Here is a 22,520-nt window from a genome sequence, read left to right on the forward strand (position 1 = left end):
AGGTCCCATTGGCTTCCTGGCCACAAGGGCCCAGTGCTGGCTCAGCCCACAGCACCCGCTGTTCCCACCTGGTCTCCCATCCAAGTACTGACCGGGACCGACCCTGCTTAGCTTCCCAGATCAGATGAGATCAGGTGTTCTCAGGGTGGTATGGCTGTATATATCATATATGTATGTATGTATATGTTCCCAAAGTATATCCTGATAGTATCTGAACTAAAGGGCAGAGTAGAGGGGCAGGAGAACCTCTCTGACCTACCGACCACCCCCTTCTAACCCAGCCCAGGTCCCATTGGCTTCCTGGCCACAAGGGCCCAGTGCTGGCTCATGGTCACCCTGCTGTCCCCAGGACCCCCAGGTCCCTTTCCCCTACACTGCTCTCTAATAGGTCCTTCCCCAACTTCTACTGTGTTGTGCTGTTGGAGCTGATCCTGCTTGTCAGGGAGATCCAGTCTGGGCTGGGCTGTGTGGTGGGTGCTGCTGGGGCTCTGAGGAGGGATGGGATGTGTGTGATATAGTGAAGGAAGAGAACTTTTATCCATAGGCTGCAGTCATTGAGGGGCGTCAAAGGCAACAAGAAGGATTGTCGCACTCTGCTCTCACCTGAGTCACTCTGTGCAGGTCTGAGTGCCACAGGATAAAAAGGATCTAAAGCTACTGGAGAGTGTCCAGAAGAGGGACACCAAGTTAGTGAAGGGTTTGGAGGGGAAGCTGTGTGGGGAGTGGCTGAAGTCACTTGGTCACTGGGGGAGCAGGAGGCGCAGGGCTGAGCTCTTCTCTTTAGCGACCAATGTCAGAACCCCAAGGAATGGCAGAAGATGTGCCAGGGGAGGCTCAGGTTGGACATTATGAAAAGGCTCTTCACCCAGAGGTGCTGGACACTGGAACAAGCTCCCCACGGAGGTGTCACGGCCCCAGGCCTGACAGTGTTCAAGATGAGACTGGACAACGTCCTCAGACACACAGTGTGACCTGTGGGGTTGTCCTGTGCAGGGACAGGAGTTGGACTCGATGATCCTTTTGTGTCCCTTCCAACTGAGGACATTCTATGATTGTATGATTCTATTCTATGAAGTGACAAAAGGAGGTTGAGGGGGATTGCGGACTGGGGCAGGGTCCGTTGTACCACAGGGTAAGGAAAAGGTGGAGGTACTTAACGCCACCTTCACCTCCATGCTGGGCTCTAGAACCCAGGGGGATGTCAGGAGCAAGGAAGCTTTACTGTTGGTGGAAGGGGATAAGATTAGACAAGCTTCAGCAACATGGAGGTACAGAAGTCCGTGGACCATGATGGGAAGCACCCAAAAATGCTAATGTTGCTGGCTGATGTCACTGCCTAATGTCATTGTGAGGTCACTCTCAAGAATGTTTGAACTCTCCTAGGGAGCGAGGAAGGTGTCTGAGGACTGGACGAAAGCAAATGTCACTCCTGTCTTGAAGAAGCACAGGAAGGAGGACCCAGGGAGCTGCAGGCCAGTCAGCTTCATTTGGATCCCTGAGAAGATGTTGGAGCAGGTAATCCTGGAAACCATTTCCAGGCACACAAAGGACAAGTAAGTAATCAGGAATAGTCAGCACGGCTTCACCAAGGGAAAGTTTTGCTTATCCCAACCTAATAACTTTTTGCAATGAAATTACTATGGAGGGTGTTGGTTTCTTCCCCCAAGTAGCAAGTGATAGGACAAGAGGAAATTGTCTCAAGTTGCGCCAGGGAGGTTTAGATTGGATATTAGGAAAAAGTCTTCATGGAGAGGGTTGTCAGGTGTTGGAACAGGCTGCTCTGAAAGGTGATGGGAGTCACCATCCCTGGAGGGGTTTAAAAGGTGTTTAGACAAGGTTCTTAGGGATGTGGTTTGGTGACAGAGTCAGGTTATGCTTGGATTTGATGATCCTGAGTGTCTCTTCCAGCTGAAATGATTCTATGACTGGCTTGGTAGATGAGGGGGGAGCAGTAGATGTTGTCCAGCTAGACCTCAGTAAGGCTTTTGACACTGTCTCTCATAATATCCTCATAGAGGAGATAAAATATGGGCTCAATGAGCAGTGAGGTGGACTTAAAACTGGCTGAATGGCTGGGCCCAGGGTCTAGTGTGAGGCCAGTAATTAGAGCTGTATCTCAGAGGTCAGTTCTGTTTCAAATCCTGTTTAATATCGTCATTAATGATCTGGATGATGGGGCTGAGCATAGCTTAGGCACATTTGTGGATGATACCAAGCTGAAAGGAGTGGCTGATATGCCAGAGGGTTGTGCTGCCATCCAGAGGAACCTTGCCAGGCTGGAGAAATGGGCTGACAGAAGCCTCATGCAGTTCAACAGTCATAGAATCATGGAATCGTTTAGGTTATAAAAGACCTTTAAGATCATCAAGTCCAGGTGTTAGCCTAGCCCTTCCAAGTCCACCTCTAAACCATGTCCCTAAGAACCTCATCTATGCATCTTTTAAATACCTCCTGAGATGGTGGCTCCACCACTTCCCTGAGCAGCCTGTTCCAGTGCTTTGGTGATGATTTTTTTCCTAATATCCAATCTAAACTTACCCTGGGGCAACTTGAGGCCATTTCCTCTGGTCCTGGTGCTTGTTCCTGGGGAGCAGAGCCCAACCCCCCCTGGCTCCAAGCTCCTTTCAGGCAGTTCAGCTCCTGTTCTCCAGCTGAACCCCCCAGGTCCCTCAGCCTCTCCCGTCACACTTGTGCTCCAGCCCCTCAGCAGCTCCGTTCCCTTCTCTCAACTCGCTTCAGCAACTCAAGGTCTTTCTTGCCATGAAGGGCCTAAAACTGACCTCAGGATTAGAGGTGCGGCCTCACCAGTGCCCAGCACAGGGGGACAGTCACTGTCCTGGTCCTGCTGGCCACACTGTTTCTGCAGAACTGCAAAGTCCTGTGCCTGGAGAGGACCCACCACAGGCACCAGGACATGCTGGGGGTCACCCAGCTGGGAAGCAGCTCTGCAGGAAAGGACATGGAGGTCCTGGTGGACACCAAGTTGAACATGAGGCAGTAACGTGTTCTTGCTGTAAAGGGGCCTAATGATGTCCTGGGCTGTGTGCTGCTGCTGAAGTGTTGCCAGCAGGTTGAGAGAGGGGATTCTTCCTCTGTACTCAGCACTGGTGAGGCCACATGAGAAGTACTGCATCAAATTCTGGGCTCCCCAGCACAAGAGAGATATGGACATACTGGAGAGAGTCCAGTGTTGGGCCATGAGAATGATGAAGGGACTGGAGCATCTCTTGTGTGAGGGGAGAGCTGGGTCTGTTCAGCCTGGAGAAGAGAAGCTGAGAGGGGACCTCATCAATGTTTATTAATAACTCAAGGGTGGATGTCAAGAGGGTGGGACCAGACTCCTTGCAGTGGTGCTCAACGATAGGATGAGGGGCAACAGGCACAGACTGAAGCACAGAAGGTTCCATCTGAATATGAAGAAAAACTTCTTTGAGGGTGGCAGAGCCTGGAACAGGCTGCCCAGAAAGGTAGTGGAATCTCCTTCTCCGGAGACATTCAAATCCACCTGGACACATTCCTTTGCAATCTACTTTAGGTTGAACCTGCTTTAGCAGGTGGGTTGGACTGGATGATCTCCAGAGGTCCCTTCCAACCCCAACCATCCTGTGATTCTGTGATTCTCTGCCTCTGTGTGATACAGGGCAGATGCCACAAGCAGTGCTGGTCCCTGTGGGGAAGGGAGCTGAGCCCTTTTTGTCGGTGTCTCGCACATTGTGGAATTGGGGACACAGAGGCCAGTGTGAAACTGCTGTTAGGAAATAACACATTGTTCCTCTGTCATTTCCTCTTTCCTTTTTATATGTTTTGCATATTCCAGCTTTCATTTCTGCATCACTGAGACCATTTCTTGTTAGGGCTGGAGAGTGGTGCCGGAGAAGACAGTTGGTTAAGAGCGTCCTGCCAAAGGGAGATAGCATAAGAGGCATGACCAGGTGAGCATTCCTGTGCCTAAGCCTTTGTTTGGGCAAGTGAAGTGCTTGTGTTATGTGCTGGAAGGAAAAAGTGTGCCAATCTGTGTTGTTGGGCGAGAAATATTTCCCAGAAGAGGTCGTGCCACCTTGGGGCACTAATGCACAGCTGATGCCAACAATCTCAATGTGTGTATATATGCTAGGACAGAATGGCTTTGCCAGGCTTGAAGGACACTGAGCCCTGGATCATTGCCTGCCCACACCGATGGCATCTTGAGAACTGGATTTGTGCCAAGTGAGGTTGAAAGAGCCTTGGGAGAAGAAAGCAAGAGGAGATGTCTCAGACTGGGAAGCAAGATAATTTTATTGAGAGAAAACACTTAAAAGCAGGAATGCCAAGTAGAAAGGAGGAGGTCTGAGGTACACATAGGGTGAACAGCAGACGAGGTCTCTTGTGTGAGATGCATGTTGCTAGAGCACCAAGATCTTCCTGCCCCACACTAGAGGTCCCCGGTGGTCTTTGGCTGTGAGAAGGTGTTGGCTATGGATAGTACTGGACAAAGCAGAATGGATGATGGAAGAGAAGATGAGGGAGAAAATGAGGAGGTTGTGGCCAAAGCGTAGGAGAGGTGGGGTATTGTCAGTGAGGTCATCCCATAGCACTCGTGTGGTTTGCAGGTGCTTTGTGAAGAGGGGACCTCACTTCCTCTCAGCCCTGGCCAGCTGGTCTGGGCTCTGGAGCTGTGATGGGCATGAGGAGCTGCCTCTAAGATGGTCTTTGGCCTCTCCCCTCTTTGCTAACATCTCTCTAAGCCTGTCTTTAGGCCTGGCTTCCCAATTGGGTTTGATCAGTGCATGTCTTGGTGCCCCTCTTGCTTTTAAGCTTGTAGCTGGTTGGATTTCTTATACAACACTAAGTTTTGGAGCAAGGGAGCTACAAGGGTGGTTTCTGAGATAAAGTTCACAATGATTCTGTCATGTTCATAGAGAGTCCCCCTGTGCAAAAATATGAAGCTATGGAGAAGAAGACCATCCTAGCTAGACAGAGAGCTTTAGCTGGAACTTGGTGAAACAAAGAGAGTTTATGACTTTTACAGGAAGGGGCAGATAACTCAGGAGGACTACAGGGGTGTCATGAGGTTGTGCAGGGAGCAAATTAGGATTGCAGAAGCGCTACTACAACAAAATCTGGGTGCTGTTACAAAATACAATAAAATGATTCTAGACATACATTATCAACCAAAGGAGGGCTAACAAGAATTTCCATCCTTTACTGGATGTGGGGGCAATCACAGGGCAAAGGATGAGGAGAATGCTTTCTTTGCCTTAGTCTTTCAGGTCATGGAGCAGATCATGTTGAGTGACATCACACAGCAAGTACAGGACAACCAGGCGATCAGGCCCAGTCAGGATGGGCTTGACCAACCTGATCTCCTTCTCTGACCAGGTGACCCACTTAGTGGATGAGGGAATGGCTGTAGATGTTGTCTACTTAGACTTTATTAAAGCCTTTGACAGTGATTCAACTGGAGAAAGTGGCTGCTCATGGCTTGGACAGGTTTATTCTTCACTGGCAAAAAACCTGGCTGGATGACTGGGCCCAAATAGCTGTGGTGACTGGAGTTAAATGCAGTTGGTGGCTGCTCACAAGTGGTGTTCCCCAGGGCTCAGTGCTGGGGCCAGTTCTGTTTAATATCTGTCTCCACAGTCTGATGAGGGGATCGAGTGGACCCTCAGTAAGCATAGCCTGGAGAAAGGAAGGCAGAGGGGAGACTTTCTCTGCTCTCTGCAACTACCTGAAAGGAGGTTTTAGTGAGGTAGGTGTCAGTGTCTTTCCCAAGGAACAAAGAACAGGACAAGAGAAAATGGCCTCAAGCTGCACCAGGGGAGATGTACATTGGATATTAGGGAAATTTATTCACCAAAATTGTTGTCAAGCATTGACTGGGTACGGTAGTGGTGGAGTCGTCTTCCCTGGAGGTGTTTAAAAGATGTGTAGATGTGGTGCTTGGGGACATGGTTTAGTGGCGACCTTGGTATTGCTTGGTTAACACTTGGATTTGATGATCTTTAAGGTCTTCTGTACCTGAAACAATTCTTTGATTCTATTCAATGGCACCAGCCAGCTCCAACCAGACTGGTTGCTGGTGAAACCTGAGCCAACCAGCAATGGTGGTAGCACAAATGTGTGAACATCTTTAAGAAGGGGGAAAATGACTGCACAATTGTAACTGGAAGAGAGAGAGGAGTGGATGTATGTAAAGAGAAAACTCCCTACAGACAGCAAGTTCAGTGAAGAAGGAGGTGCAGGATGAGCTCCTGGTGCTGGAGCAGAGATTCCCCTGCAGCCCGTTGTGACCCCCACGCTGGAGCAGATTGTCCCACTGCAGCCTCTGGAGATCTCCCTGTCCTTACAAAGACTCAGGAGCCTTTCCTCAGATTTTCTCCCCTCATGCAGTTGAGGAGGGGGAGTGATAGAGCAGCTTGGTGGGCACCTGCCATCCAGCCAAGGTCAACCCAGCCCAGAGCCCCATCTTGCCAGCAGAGCAGGGTCACAGGCTTGTTTGTGGTCCTGGTCCTCAGTGCCCCAGGCTGTGCCTCAGGGACCCCACACTGAGGAGGACGGTGACCTCACAAAGGGGCTTTCTGTGTGACCTCAGAGCACAGGGACGGTTGCTTGGTGTCCCCTGCACTGGTGCTCCATGGACCCTGCAGCAGGGAGGCTGGTGGTGCAGAGACCCCCTGCACTGGTCACTGTGGGGCCTGCAGAGAAGAGGGGATGCTGGCCTGGGGATCCCCCCCAAGGGATCATTTGTGGACCCCACAGCAAGGTGAGACCGTGGTCTGAGGACTCCTGCGTAGGTGGAATGGGGAGCATGCGTGCAGGTGGACAGTGCAACAAGGACCCACACTTGGGTCAGCTCAGGACCTCACAGCAAGGGAGTGGTGACCTGCACACCCAGCATGTGTTGCCCAGGGTCCTGGTAACAAGTGGCGCAGGATACAGGATATTTGCCAAACAAGTGTCTGATTTATTAAATAGGTGAATTGAGGCAAGCAAACAGTGCTGGGTGCATGGTGAGTCTCTGCTCTGCAGACTCCAGGTTGTTACTGAGGGGTCTTTTCTAACCGGCTCCCTCCTCCTTCCTCCACGGAGCCATCTCGGGGAAGGTCACCTTCTCCTTCCCATCACTCCCCCCCGCCTTTCCTATACACATGTGCATAAGGTACAGAACAAGTCCCACTTTTTACATAAAAGTTAACTATCGTTTTATTTCCTTAAAAGCCCGTGCCTTATTTGGTTGTATGTGTAAACATCAGCGCGAATCACAACTGCATTTCTCACAATCCACGAGGCAGGTGACCTTATCGTAGAAGGACAGGAAAGCAGTGAAACAGGACTTTCCCTTAGTGAAGCCCTGTTGACTGTACCTGGTGATTACATTACCCTTAAATGCATTTCAGGAGCACTCAGTTGGATCTTCTCCCTAATTTTCCAGGTACTGTGGTCAGACTAACAGGTCTGCAGATTCCTGGCTCTTCACTCACGCCTTTTTTACAAACTGGAATAACGTTGGCTGGCTTGCAGTGAGTGAGAACATCTCTGGCCTCCCCAGACCTGCCTGAATTCAGTGGAGGTGAGTGTGGTGAGGGTTGTTCACCGCATGAGCAGTGTTTGTTGGTGAGGAAGATGAGGTGGGGCAGGAAGGGTCTCTGTGCGTGTGTGTTGATGGTGCTGGAGCGCCTGGCAGGCAAGAGGCAGGTTGGACCAGTGGAGGGCTGGGCTGGGGATGCCAGTGAGTCAGGTGGACTGATGTCTGCCCCCCAGAAAGGGGGGGTTGTGTATCTGGATGTGCATAAGTCCATGGGGAATGGTGGTTTGAATTCGGGATTCCTGAACGAACTTCCTGATTCTCTTTCACTGGACATAGTGGAATTTCAGGGACCTGGGCAGGGGGAGAAGCCAAGTCCTGTTTCTGGAGACGACTCAGTGGCAGTAGCAGGAATGACTGTGGGTCAGTTGGATAGAAAGTGTCTTGGCAGAGAAGGACATTGCAGTCCTGGTGGAGAACAAAAGGACCTGGAGGTGCCAATCAACCCCTGAGGCAAAAGGGGCTACCAAGAATCCATGGCAGCATTGGCAAAAATGTTGGCAGGTGGTTGAGGGAGGTGACCGTTCCTGTCTCCTCAGCACTGGTGACGTCCCATGTGGGGTCCTGTGTGCGGGTCTGAGCTCCCCAGTGGAAGAAGGACATGGATGTATTAGTGTAGGAGAAGTGCAGGTTCACCAAGATGCTAAAGGGTCTGGAACATGTTCCACCTGACAAGACAATGAGAGAGCTGGGATGTTTTAGCCAGGAGGGAAAGGGCACATGGGGGATGTTATCAATGTGTGGAAATTTCAGAGGGGAGGGAATGAAGTGTGTTTGCTGGGAGGGCTGGAGAGTCATGCTGGGGAAGAGAGTTATTGATGTGTGTGCTCACATGGGAGAGATCTTGTTCATGATGTGCTCAGGGAAGCGTTCTCATGCGGAAGGCTCTGTCTGAGCCAGGGTTGGTGTGTGTCACATCCTGGAAACCACTGGGCGCTGGTGTTGGTGGTGGCATATTTCCTAGGAGAGGTCGTGTTTCGCTTTTCCACCCACCCTGATGAGCTACTGAGTCCTGGTTTTCCTCAAGTGAAGTTAGATGAGCCGTGGTAGAAAAAGGAAATAGGCTGCATGTCAAGCTGGGATGAAGGAGAACTTTATTGAGGGAGAAGAGTGAAAAGGCAGGAGTGCCAAGTGGAACAGCACAAGTCTGAGGTGCAAAGAAAGATGTGGGAGAAGAGGAGAAGGACCTTCATCGAGGTACGCAGGCAGCCCAGGCTGGCAACTTCCCTGCTTCCGTGCTTGGTGCCTGGAGATGAGGCGCCATGGACAGCAGCTCCATGTGCCAGTAAAGGCCTAGAGGTGCGTATCCTCAGTCCATTCCGTGGATTCCAGGGTGTGTATGGTTGGCATCACGGGTGGTGGCAAGAGCCCTTAGCAGATGTATCCACGTCTTCTGCCACCGAAGCAGCCCAGGCCTCCGAAACTGCCCAGGCCCCCGAAGCCGTAGCCAAAAGCGCCGGAGTTGATGGCAACTCCCTGGGCACCGAGTTCGTTGCCCACGGCAGCTGATGCGGAGGATCCGACAGCGGTGCTCTGGGGGTGGGAGGTGAGGATGGGTCCTGGCAGGGTGACCAGCACGGCGGGAGGCTGGATGACGACGCGGGAGTCCTGGCACTGCAGGGAACAGGGCTCGTTGCAGCTGTTGGCCAGCGGGGTGGGTCCGCAGGGGCGGCAGGCGTCGTAGCAGGCCATGTGTGTGGTGTGGAGGGGCCCTGGAAGGGACGAGAGGCTGTTGATCAAGCGCAGGGGGCTGAGGGTGCGAGGAGCGGTGCTGCAGGAGGGCGAGGGAGTGGGGAGGCTGGTGTGGGGCTGTGGGGAGCGTGGCGGTGGGGAGGCGTGAGGGCTGCTGAGGCTGGGGGCAGAGCGTGCTGGAAGAGAGGGGCGAGGCGGGGCAGGAGAAGGAGGGGAAGGGGGTTGAGGCTCACCTTGTTGAGCGCGGAGGGAGGAGAAGGCGTCAGGAGAGTGTGTGAGGGAGAGAGGCGCTGGGCCGGCTTTTATGCCGGTCCCCGAGGGGCGGGACAGGCTTTGCGCGTGGCGGCATTTTGCAGCCAGCAGCTGTCTGATGCCACAGCCTGGCCAGGAATGAGCAGGGTGTGTTTTCCTTCCCGCAATGCTCCAATTTCTTGTGCTTGTCTTGAGGACGTGTCCACTTGGCCCTGGCGGCAGCTTTGAAGTGCTGGCATTAGAGGCCAAAGACTTGGCATTGATGGCGCATGTCAGGTCGGGCAGAGGACGTGGCCAAAGTGCAGGAGAGGTGGGGTGTCGTCAGTGAGGTCATCCCATGGCACTCGTGTGGTTTGCGGTTGCATTGTGTGGATGTGGCCTCATTTCCTCTCAGCCCTGGCCAGCTGGTCTGGGCTCTGGAGCTGTGACAGGCATGAGGAGCTGCCGCTAAGATGGTCTTTGGTCTTTCCCCTCTTTGCTAACATCTCTCTAAGCCTGTCTTTAGGCCTGGCTTCCCAATTGGGTTTGATCTGTGCATGTCTTGGTGCCCTTTTTGCTTTTAGCTTGTAGTTGTGTGGATATGTTATACAACACAAGGTTTTGGAGCAAGGGAGCTACAAGTGTGGTTTCTGAGATAAGCTTCACAGTGATGCTGTCATGTTTGTAGAGAGTCCCCCTGTGCAATAATACGAAGCTGTGGGGAAGAAGACCATCCTAGCTAGACAGAGAGCTTTAGCTGGAACTTGGTGAAACAAAGAGAGTTTATGACTTTTACAGGAAGGGGCAGATAACTCAGGAGGACTACAGGAGTGTCATGAGGTTGTGCAGGGAGCAAATTAGGATTGCAGAAGCGCTACTACAACAAAATCTGGATGCTGTTACAAAATACAATAAAATGATTCTAGACATACATTATCAACCAAAGGAAGGCTAACGAGACTTTCCATCCTTTACTGGATGTGGGGGCAATCACAGGGCAAAGGATGAGGAGAATGCTTTCTTTGCCTTAGTCTTTCAGGTCATGGAGCAGATCATGTTGAGTGACATCACACAGCAAGGACAGGACAACCAGTCGATCAGGCCCAGTCAGGATGAGATGATGAAAGGCAGGTACAGCTTGACCAACCTGATCTCCTTCTCTGACCAGGTGACCCACTTAGTGGATGAGGGAATGGCTGTGGATGTTGTCTACCTAGACCTTATTAAAGCCTTTGACAGTGACTCAACTGCAGAAAGTGGCTGCTCATGGCTTGGACAGGTGTATTCCTCACTGGCAAAAAAACTGTCTGTATGACTGAGCTCAAACAGTTGTGGTGACTGGAGTTAAATGCAGTTGTTGGCTTCTCACAAGTGGTGTTCCCCAGGGCTCAGTCCTGGGGCCAGTTCTGTTTAATATCTGTCTCCATGGTCTGATGAGGGGATCGAGTGGACCCTCAGTAAGCGTAGCCTGGAGAAAGGGAGGCAGAGGGGAGACTTTCTCGCTTTCTACAACTACCTGAAAGGAGGCTGTAGTGAGGTAGGTGTCAGTGTCTTTCCCAAGAAACAAGGAACAGGACAAGAGAAAACGGCCTCAAGCTGCACCAGGGGAGATTTACATTGACTATTAGGGGAATTTATTCACCAAAATTGTTGTCAAGCATTGACTGGGTACGGTAGTGGTGGAGTTGTCATCCCTGGAGGTGTTAAAAAGATGTGTAGATGTGGTGCTTGGGGACATGATTTAGTGGCGACCTTGGTATTGCTTGGTTAACACTTGGATTTGATGTTCTTAAAGGTCTTCTGTACCTGAAACAATTCTTTGATTCTATTCAATGGCACCAGCCAGCTCCAACCAGACTGGTTGCTGGTGAAACCTGAGCCAACCAGCAATGGTGGTAGCACAAATGTGTGAACATCTTTAAGAAGGGGGAAAACGACTGCACAATTGTAACTGGAAGAGAGAGAGGAGTGGATGTATGTAAAGAGAAAACTCCCTACAGACAGCAAGTTCAGTGAAGAAGGAGGTGCAGGATGAGCTCCTGGTGCTGGAGCAGAGATTCCCCTGCAGCCCGTTGTGACCCCCACGCTGGAGCAGATTGTCCCACTGCAGCCTCTGGAGATCTCCCTGTCCTTACAAAGACTCAGGAGCCTTTCCTCAGATTTTCTCCCCTCATGCAGTTGAGGAGGGGGAGTGATAGAGCAGCTTGGTGGGCACCTGCCATCCAGCCAAGGTCAACCCAGCCCAGAGCCCCATCTTGCCAGCAGAGCAGGGTCACAGGCTCGTTCCTGCTCCTGGTCCTCAGGGCCCCAGGCTGTGCCTCAGGGACCCCACACTGAGGAGGACGGTGACCTCACAAAGGGGCTTTCTGTGTGACCTCAGAGCACAGGGACGGTTGCTTGGTGTCCCCTGCACTGGTGCTCCATGGACCCTGCAGCAGGGAGGCTGGTGGTGCAGAGCCCCCCTGCACTGGTGACTTTGGGGCCTGCAGAGAAGAGGGGATGCTGGCCTGGGGAACCCCCCCAAGGGATCATTTGTGGACCCCACAGCAAGGTGAGACCGTGGTCTGGGGGCCCAGGGTCCTGGCCGCAAGGGGACACAGGATACAGGACTCTGTGTTTTTGTCCCTGGAACCTGATCGTGGGTGAAGATGGTGTCATGGGCACTGCCAGGTGGTTGGGCTGTGGACCACAGCAAGGGGGGGCCATGACAGGGACCCCACATGGGTGCCCTGACACCTGCAGCACAGGCAAGAAGTGCAGGGTCTCTTGACATAGTTAGTGATTACATCTTTTTGGGGATGTTATTCCATTTTCCTTTCGTATTACTTTTCCAAATCCCCCAAGTACTGTTGTCTGAGGCCTTTGGTTTGGTTTTCGACAACATTTCTACTCATTCGTTCCCTCTTTCACCCTCCAGCAGTTGTTTTGGGGTCTTTTGGGGAGGATTATCTTATTTATTGTACCAGAGGTGTTCATTTTGGGGTCCTGAAAGGTGCATTCTGGAACCTTCCAGGTGCTTCTGTAGCAGCTGTAACCGCCCCCCTGATTGGCAGGTTGTTACCTGCTGCTTGATGGTCAAGTTGTTACCTGCGCCCTGATTGGCTGGTCAGTGAGTGCTGAGGCAGTGGCTGGTGTGGGGAGGGGAGGCTGCGACTGGGGGCTGAGGCTGGTGAGCTCTGGGAGAGCTGGTGAGGCCGGTGAGAGGCCCAGGGGAGCGGGACCGGCAGGCAGGGGAGGCTGGTGAGTGACGGCTTTGGGGGGTGAATGTGGGGTGAGCGCCGAGGGGTGAGGCCATTTCTGTGTGCAGTGTTTGTGGGGCCAGAGTGGGACTGGGCGTAGTGCAGGGGCAATGGGAGGCGTGTGTGGTGCGCGGGGCTGTGCACCTGAGAACCTCGAGGGGATGTTTGCATGGGAAAGGGTTTGGGAAGCAGAATAAACAGATGAGACTGCAGTTGGAAGGGACCTTCAGTGACCATCTAGTCCCATTGCCTGAGCACTTCAGGGCTTGAGTACAAGTTAAATCATGTTTTTAAGGGCATTGTCCAAATGCCTCAGAAACAATGACAAGCTCGGGGTATCAACCACCTCTCTAGGAAGCCTGTTCCAGTGTTTGACCACCTTCCCTGTAAATAAATGTTTCCTTATATCAAGTTTAAACATCCAGTGCTGCAGCTTTGATCCATTCCCATGTGTCCTGTCACTGGATCTGATGGAGAAGAGCTCAGCACCTCTCCCTCCATGTTCCTCCTCAGGAAGCTGCAGAGAGTAATGAGGTCGCCCCTCAGCCTCCTTCTGTCCAAACTAGACAAACCCACTGTCCTCAGTTGCTCCTTTAGGACACGCTTTCCAGTGTTTTCATTACCTTAGTTGCCCTCCTGTGGGTGCTTTCAAGTACCTTGACATTTTTCTGAAATTGTGTGACCCAGAACAGCCCACAGTACTCCCCTCTTGTGGATGAATCAAAAGCTTTAGTGAAATCTAGAAAAGCTACGTCCATCACCTTCTCTTCATCCATGTGATATATGACCAAGACTCCGATAATTTGCCAAACAAGAGTCTGGTTTATTAAATAGGTGAATTGAGGCAAGCAAACAGTGCTGGGTGCATGGTGAGTCTCTGCTCTGCAGACTCCAGGTTGTTACTGAGGGGTCTTTTCTAACCGGCTCCCTCCTCCTTCCCCCACGGGGCCATCTCGGGGAAGGTCACCATCTCCTTCCCATCACTCCCCCCCGCCTTTCCTATACACATGTGCATAAGGTACAGAACAAGTCCCACTTTTTACATAAAAGTTAACTATCGCTTTATTTCCTTAAAAGCCCGTGCCTTATTTGGTTATATGTGTAAACATCAGCGCGAATCACAACTGCATTTCTCACAATCCACGAGGCAGGTGACCTTATCGTAGAAGGACAGGAAAGCAGTGAAACACGACTTTCCCTTAGTGAAGCCCTGTTGACTGTACCTGGTGATTACATTACCCTTAAGTGCCTTTCAGGAGCACTCAGTTGGATCTTCTCCCTAATTTTCCAGGTACTGTGGTCAGACTAACAGGTCTGCAGATTCCTGGCTCTTCACTCACGCCCTTTTTACAAACTGGAATAACGTTGGCTGGCTTGCAGTGAGTGAGAACATCTCTGGCCTCCCCAGACCTGGCTGAATTCAGTGGAGTTGAGTATGGTGAGGGTTGTTCACCGCATGAGCAGTGTTTGTTGGTGAGGAAGATGAGGTGGGGCAGGAAGGGTCTCTGTGCGTGTGTGTTGATGGTGCTGGAGCGCCTGGCAGGCAAGAGGCAGGTTGGACCAGTGGAGGGCTGGGCTGGGGATGCCAGTGAGTCAGGTGGACTCATGTCTGCCCCCCAGAAAGGGGGGGGTTGTGTATCTGGATGTGCGTAAGTCCAGGGGGAATGGTGGTTTGAAGCCATGATTGCTGGGGGACCTTCCTGATTTCCTTTCACTGGACATAGTGGAATGTCATGGAACTGAGCAAGAGGAGAGGCCAAGTCCTGTTTCTGGAGAGGACTCAGAGCTGGCAGCAGGAATGACTGGAGGCCAGCTGGATAGAAAGCAGCTTGGTGGAGAAGGACCTTGTGATCCTGGTGGAGAACAAATGGACCCTCAGGTGGCAATGAGCCCCTGAGGCAAAAGGGGCCACCAGTCTCCAGGGCAAAGTGTTGGCAGGAGGTTGAGGAGGGTGACCCTTCCTCTCTCCTCAGCACTGTGAAGGTCCCATGTGGGGTCCTGTGTGCGGGTCTGGGCTCCCCACTGGAAAAAGACATGGAATTGTGGAGTAAGGCCAGTGCAGGGCCATAAAGATGCTTAAGGGGCTGGAACATCTTCCACCTGAGGAAAGGCTGAGAAAGCTGGGACTTGGGAGTGGAGGTGGTAGAGACTCCATCCTGAGACGTATTTAAACCCAACTGGCCCTGGTTTATGATAACATGCTCAATGTGGCCCTGCCTTAGCAAGTGGATTGAAGCACTTGCTGTCCAGATGTTCCTGCCAGACTCAATGATTCTGAGATTCTGTTTCCCAGGAGGACTATAAGCTCCTGCTGGGAAAGAGAATCAGGGGTGTGCTGGTGCAGGGAGATGTTGATAGAGGCATGTGGAGGAGGGCATTATGAGTTTGAAGCATTTGTTTGAGCAAGTGATGGCCTTGTGACACATCATGGAAGCCCCATAGATGCCAGTCTGTTTTGGTGGTGGTCATGCTGGTTACCTGTTTCAAAGGAGAGCTATTGTGGTGCACATGCACCCACCATAAAGTCCTATTGAGCCCTGGCTTTGTTTTTGGTGATCTTGGAAATACCTTAGGAATAAAAAGGAAGAGGCATCGTCTGAGGCTGGGATGCAGGAGAATTTATTGAGGAACAAAAAGAGTGAAAAGGACTGAGCACCAAGTAGAAGGTCACAGGTATAAGCTACATGAAGGGTGACCATCAGGTGAGGTGTCTTGTGTGAAACAGATCTTGGCAGAGAACCAAGATCTTCCTGCCTTTCTTAGAGGAGGAACCATGGACAGAAGGGTCCACTGTGAGGAGCTTCAATGCAGTAGGTGGTGTCCGTCAGGGGTGGTGGCGAGGGCCCTTAGCAGATGTATCCAGCCCTTCTGCCGCCAAAGCAGCCCCGGCCTCCAAAGCCATAGCCGAAGCCGTAGCCGAAGGCGCTGGAGTTGATGGCAACTCCCTGGGCACCGAGTTCGTTGCCCACGGCAGCCGATGCGGAGGATCCGACGGCGGTGCTCTGGGGGTGGGAGGTGAGGATGGGTCCTGGCAGGGTGACCAGCACGGCGGGAGGCTGGATGACGACGCGGGAGTCCTGGCACTGCAGGGAACAGGGCTCGTTGCAGCTGTTGGCCAGCGGGGTGGGTCCCCAAGAGCGACAGGCATCGTAGCAGGCCATGTGTGTGGTGTGGAGGGGCCCTGGAAGGGACGAGAGGCTGTTGAACAAGCGCAGGGGTGTGGGGGTGCGAGGAGCGGTGCTGCAGGAGAGTGAGGGAGTGGGGAGGCTGGTGTGGGGCTGTGTGGAGCGTGGCGGTGGGGAGGCGTGAGGGCTGCTGAGGCTGGGGGCAGAGCGTGCTGTAAGAGAGGGGCGAGGCGGGGCAGGAGAAGGAGGGGAAGGGGGTTGAGGCTCACCTTGTTGAGCGCGGAGGGAGGAGAAGGCGTCAGGAGAGTGTGTGAGGGAGAGAGGTGCTGGGCCGGCTTTTATGCCGGTCCCCGAGGGGCGGGACAGGCTTTGCGCATGGCGGCATTTTGCATCCAGCAGCTGTCTGATGCCACAGCCTGGCCAGGAATGAGGAGGGTGTGTTTTCCTTCCCACAATGCTCCAGTTTCTTGTTTTTTTCTTGAGGACGTGTCCACTTGGCCTTGGCAGCAGCAGCTTTGAAGTCCATCAATTAGAGGACAAGGACTTGGCGTTGCTGGCGCGTGTCAGGGCGGGCAGAGAACGCAGCCAAGGCGTAGCAGAGGTGGGGTGTCGTCAGTGAGATCATCCCACAGCACTCATGTGGTTTGCGGTTGCCTTGTGAAGAGAGGGCCCCAGTTCCTCACAGCCTTGACATGCTGGTCCTGGCTTTTGGGCTTTTGTAGTCCTGAGGGCTACCACTTCCAATGTCCTTTCACTCCCTTTCTTGCTAGCATCTCGCTAAGCCTTTCTTTAGGCCTGGCCTATCCCACTGAGTTTCCTTTATGGGTGTCTTTTTGCACCTCTTGCTGCAAGCTTGTAGCTGGGTGTACTGGGCTTACGTGGCACGGTTTGGGTTGCAAGGGAGCTGCTTGGTTGTTCTCTGTCAGAAGCTTGCAGAATTTTCCCTTTGTGTGAAACAGAGTCCTGAGCTGCAGAAAGATGACCTAGTGGGGTAGAAGACTGGCTGGAACTCAGGAAAAGAGAGTTTATGACGTCTGTAAGACAGGGCAGGCAACTTAGAAGGACTACATGGGTGTTGTGAGTTTCTGCAGGGAGAACACTAGAAGGGCCAAAGCTCAATTAGAACTTCATCTGCCTACTGCTTGAAAACATGACCATGCCATGGCATTGATGGCGCGTGTCAGGGCGGGCAGAGGATGCAGCCAAAGCGCAGGAGAGGTGGAGTGTCATCAGTGAGGTCATGCCATGGCACTCGTGTGGTTTGCGGTTGCATTGTGTGGAGGGGGCCTCATTTGCTTGCAGCGCTGACAATCTGCTCTGGGCTTTGGAGCTGTGCTGGCCTTGAGGAATTGTCTCTTCCATGGAATAGGATCCCTGCGTGGCTTGCTTGCATCTGACTAATCCTTTCCTTCCACGCTCCTTACGATCTCTGCGGGTCTTGGTGTGTGTCTTGCGTATGAGCTGGGTATGCAGAGTTTATTTTTTAAGGTTTTAGTTGGAAGCTGAGCAGAGGTTCTAGAAGTTTACTCATGGTACATAGACAGTGTTGGTGTGTAGACAACAAGCTGACCCTGTTTCTCCCAGAGAAAGTGGGTGTTGATGTCTTGGGCTACCGTAGTCATTGATGGCTGAAAAACTGACTGGATGGCAGAGCCCAAAGAGTTGTGGTACTGGAGTGAAATCCATTTGGTGGCCACTCACAAGTGCTTTTCCCCCTGGCTCAATACTGGGGCCAGTTCTGTTTAATAATCTTTCTTCTTGATCTGGACGAGAGGATCGAGTGCACCCTCAGTACACCTGCAGATGACACCAAGTACAGGCAGGAGCGTTGAGCCACTTGGAGCTATGAAGGCTCTACAGATGGCCCTGGAAAGGCTGGATCAATAGGCTGAGACCAATTGCATGAGGTTCAACAAAGCCAAGTGTCGGGTCCTGCACTTGGGTCACCACAACGCCATGAAGACTCCAGTAACTGTCAAGAGCTGTGGAAGAGTGGCTGGAAAGCTGCCCGGTGGTCAAGGACCTGGGGGTGTGGGTCGACAGTGGCTGCATATGAGCCAGCGTGTGTGGCCGTGACGGCCACCGGCGTCTTGGCTTGTGTCACACCAGTGCCAGCTGGTGTGGCCAGCAGGAGCAGGACGGTGACCATGCCCTATTCTTGGCACTGGTGAGGCCACACCTTGAATGGTGTGTTCAGTTTTGGGCCCCTGAGGGAAAGAAAGACCTTCAAGTGCCTAAGCCATTTCAAAGAAGGAGAAGGAAACTTGTGAAAAGTTGGAGCACAGCTGTGATGGAGGACCCACTTTGGGTTTTGGGGTGTATAGCCTGGAGAAAAGTGTGTCTGCAACTGCCTGAAAGGAGGTTGTAGTGAGGAAGGGATTCAGTCTCTTTTCCAAACGACCAAGTGACAGGACAAGAGGAAATGGCCTTAAGTTGTGCCAGGGAACGTTTAGATTGGATATTAGGAAAATTTTCTTCCCAGATAAGGGTTGTCCACAGTGGAGGAGATGACCACCTGGAGCCCGTAGAGGACCTGACGCTGGAGCAGGTGGGTGCACGCACAGGAGGTGTGACCCTGTAGGAAGCCTGTGTTGGACCACAGAATTGGTGGGACCCGTGAACCCATGAGGAAAGTCTAAATACCAAATGATTCTGTGATTCTGCTCCTGGTGGAGCCGGAGAATCATGCTGGGGAAGGAAGATGGTCAAGTGTGTGTTGTCATAGGGAGGTGTCACCAGAGGCATGTTGAGGAGAGTGTTCTCATGTCAAAAGCTTTCTTTGATGCAGTGATGGGCTTGTATGATGTTGTGGAAGACCCCCAGATTCTGGTCTGTGTTCTTGGTGGTATAGGTGGTGACATATTTCCTGGGAGAAGTCTTGTGGCCTTTTCCCCCCTATCCAGTTTGCTTCTTGAGCCCTGGCTTTGTTCTGGGTGAGGCTGGAAGAGCATTGAGAGAAGAAAGTAAAGCGAGATGTCTCAGGCTGGGATGCAGGAGATCTTTATTGAGGAAAGACAAGAGTGAAAAGGCAGGAACAACAAGTAGGCGGTGACAAGTATAAGCTGCACGTAGGGTGAGCGTCAGCTGAAGTTGCTTCTGTGACAGAGATCTTGCCAGAGCACCAAGATCTTCCTGGCTCCTTTAGAGGAAGAGCCATGGAGAGCAGGTCCACGTGCCAAGAAGGGTCCAGAGGTGAGTCCACAATCCATGTCGTAGCTTCAATGCGGTAGGTGGTGTCCGTCAGGGGTGGTGGCGAGGGCCCTTAGCAGATGTATCCAGCCCTTCTGCCGCCAAAGCAGCCCAGACCTCCAAAGCCATAGCCGAAGCCGTAGCCAAAAGCACCGGAGTTGACGGCAACTCCCTGGGCACCGAGTTCGTTGCCCACGGCAGCCGATGCGGAGGATCCGACGGCGGTGCTCTGGGGCTGGGAGGTGAGGATGGGTCCTGGCAGGGTGACCAGCACGGCGGGAGGCTGGATGACGACGCGGGAGTCCTGGCACTGCAGGGAACAGGGCTCGTTGCAGCTGTTGGCCAGCGGGGTGGGTCCGCAGGGGCGGCAGGCGTCGTAGCAGGCCATGTGTGTGGTGTGGAGGGGCCCTGGAAGGGACGAGAGGCTGTTGATCAAGCGCAGGGGGCTGAGGGTGCGAGGAGCGGTGCTGCAGGAGGGCGAGGGAGTGGGGAGGCTGGTGTGGGGCTGTGGGGAGCGTGGCGGTGGGGAGGCGTGAGGGCTGCTGAGGCTGGGGGCAGAGCGTGCTGGAAGAGAGGGGCCAGGCGGGGCAGGAGAAGGAGGGCAAGGGGGTTGAGGCTCACCTTGTTGAGCGCAGAGGGAGGAGAAGGCGTCAGGAGAGTGTGTGAGGGAGAGAGGCGCTGGGCCGGCTTTTATGCCGATCCCTGAGGGGCGGGACAGGCTTTGCGCATGACGGCATTTTGCATCCAGCAGCTGTCTGATGCCACAGCCTGGCCAGGAATGAGGAGGGTGTGTTTTCCTTTCCGCAATGCTCCAGTTTCTTGTTCTTGTCTTGAGGATGTGTTCACTTGGTCCTGGTGGCACCTTTGAAGTGTGAGCTTTAGAGGCCAAGGACTTGGCGTTGCTGCCACGTGTCAGGGCAGGCAGAGAACGTGTCCAAAGCAAAGGTGAGGTGGAGTGTCGTGAGTGAGGTCATCCCACAGCACTCGTGTGGTTTGCGGTTGCCTTGTGTGAATGGGGCCTCATTTCCTCACAGCCCTTGCAGCCTGGTCTGGGCTCTGGAGCTTTGCCAGGCATGAGGAGCTGCCTCTAAGCTGGTCTTTGGTCTGTCCCCTCTTTGCTAACATCTCTCTAAGCCTCTCTTTAAGCCTGACGTTCCAGTTGGGTTTGATCAGTGCATGTCTTGGTGCCCCTCTTGCTTTTAAGCTTGCAGCTGTGTTGTTTGTTATACATTCAGAATGTTTTGGAGCAAGGGAGCTACAGGGGTGGTTTCTGAGATAAGGCTGTCGAGGATTCTGTGATGTTCATAGAGAGTCTGTATGTGCCAAAATATGAAGCTGTGGGGAAGAGGACATTCCTGGCTAAACAGAGAACTTTAGCTGGATCTCTGGATAATAATGAGAGAATATGACTTTTACAGGAAGGGGCAGGTATGTCAGGAGGACTACAGGGATGTCATGTGGTCATGCAGGGGGAAAATCAGAATTGCGACAGCATAATTACTACATAATCTGGTTATTGTTCTAAAATACAATAAAATTATTCTAAAGATACATTTCGAAAAAAGGAGGGATAAAGAGAATCTCCATCCTTTACTGGTTGTGGGGGCAGTCACATGGCAAAATATGAAGAAAATGCTTTAATGCTTTTTTCATCTCAGTTTTTCTAATAAGACCTATAATTCTCTTGATACGAAGCCTCTGATGTAGAAGACAGAGAGCAGAACAAACCCCCAGAATCCAAAGGGAAATGGTTGGAAACCTCCTACACCAATTAGACACTCACAAACCTATGGGGCCTGATGGGATCCAGCCAAGGGTACTGAGGGAGCTGGCGGAGGCGCTCCCCAAGCCACTTTGCATCATTTATCTGCAGTCCTGGCTCAGCAGGGCGATCCCACTTGGCTGGAGGTTGGCAAATGTGCTGCTTATGTAAGAAGAAGGGACAGAAAGAGGATCCGAGGATCTGCAGACCTGTCAGTCTGACCTTTGTGCCGGGGAAGGTCACGGAGCAGATCATGTTAGGTGACAGCACACAGGATGTAAAGGACAACCAGGCCATCAGGCCCAGTCAAGATGGGGTGATGAAATGCAGGTCCTGCTTGACCAGCCTGATCTCCTTCTCTGCCAAGGTGACCCACTTAGTGGATGAGGGAATGGCTGTGCATGTTGTCTACCTAGACCTTATTAAAGCCTTTGACAGTGATACAACTGGAGAAAGTGGCTGCTCATGGCTTGGACAGGTGTATCCTTCACTGGCAAAAAATCTGGCTAGGTGACTGTGCCCAAATAGCTGTGGTAACTGGAGTTAAATGCAGTTGGTGGCTGCTCACAAGTGGTGTTCCCCAGGACTCAGTCCTGGGGCCAGTTCTGTTTAATATCTGTCTCCATGGTCTGATGAGAGGATCGAGTGGACCCTCAGTAAGTGTAGCCTGGAGAAAGGGAGGCAGAGGGGAGACTTTATCACTCTCTACAACTACCTGAAAGGCGGTTTTAGCGAGGTAGGTGTCAGTGTCTTTCCCAAGGAATAAGGAACAAGGAACAGGACAATAGAAAATGTCCTTAAGCTGCACCAGGGGAGATTTACATTGGATATTAGTGAAATTTATTCACCAAAATTATTGTCAAGCACTTATACTGCCCAGGGTAGTGGTGGAGTCATTATCCCTGGAGGTGTTTAAAAGCTGTGTAGATGTTGTGCTTGGGGACATGGTTTAGTGGTGACCTTGGTATTGCTTGGTTAACACTTGGATTTGATGATCTTTAAGGTCTTTGTACCTGAAACAAGTATTTGATTCTATTCAATGGCACCAGCCAGCTCCAACCAGACTGGTTGCTGGTGAAACCTGAGCCAACCAGCAATGGTGGTAGCACAAATGTGTGAACATCTTTAAGAAGGGGAATAATAACTGCAGAATTGTAACTGGAAGAGGAGTTGGTATATATGTGAGAGTAAGATCTCTACAGACAGCAATTTCAGTGAAGAAGGAGGTGCAGGATGTGCTCCTGGTGCTGGAGCAGAGATTCCCCTGCAGCCCGTTGTGAACCCCACGCTGGAGCAGATTGTCCCACTGCAGCCTCTGGAGATCTCCCTGTCCTTACAAAGACTCAGGAGCCTTTCCTCAGATGTTCTCCCCTCATGCAGTTGAGGAGGGGGAGTGATAGAGCAGCTTGGTGGGCACCTGCCATCCAGCCAAGGCCAACCCAGCCCAGAGCCCCATCTTGCCAGCAGAGCAGGGTCACAGGCTTGTTTGTGGTCCTGGTCCTCAGGGCCCCAGGCTGTGCCTCAGGGACCCCACACTGAGGAGGACGGTGACCTCACAAAGGGGCTTTCTGTGTGACCTCAGAGCACAGGGACGGTTGCTTGGTGTCCCTTGCACTGGTGCTCCATGGACTCTGCAGCAGGGAGGCTGGTGGTCCATAGACCCTCGGCCTGGGTCTCTGTGGGGCTCTGCAGTGAAGAGGGGATTGTTTTCTGGGGAT

The 22,520-nt window shown here is 52.5% G+C and overlaps 2 protein-coding genes across 2 annotated transcripts; both read right to left on the minus strand.

Moving 5' to 3' along the window:
- Window positions 1-15,572: 15,572 nt before the first annotated feature.
- On the minus strand, window positions 15,573-15,887 carry LOC308038276 (feather keratin 4-like; the record flags this gene model as incomplete). The annotated part of the gene is made up of 1 exon (XM_080340632.1): window positions 15,573-15,887. One exon carries the CDS (start codon window positions 15,885-15,887, stop codon window positions 15,573-15,575), a length of 315 nt encoding a protein of 104 aa, XP_080196758.1.
- A 3,226-nt stretch (window positions 15,888-19,113) lies between these two features.
- On the minus strand, window positions 19,114-19,428 carry LOC308037390 (feather keratin-like; the record flags this gene model as incomplete). Its single annotated transcript, XM_080339126.1, has 1 exon — window positions 19,114-19,428. One exon carries the CDS (start codon window positions 19,426-19,428, stop codon window positions 19,114-19,116), a length of 315 nt encoding a protein of 104 aa, XP_080195252.1.
- Window positions 19,429-22,520: the final 3,092 nt, after the last annotated feature.

Source organism: Nesoenas mayeri (assembly GCF_963082525.1).
Source record: "Nesoenas mayeri genome assembly, chromosome: 2".
Taxonomy (NCBI): Eukaryota; Metazoa; Chordata; class Aves; order Columbiformes; family Columbidae; genus Nesoenas; species Nesoenas mayeri.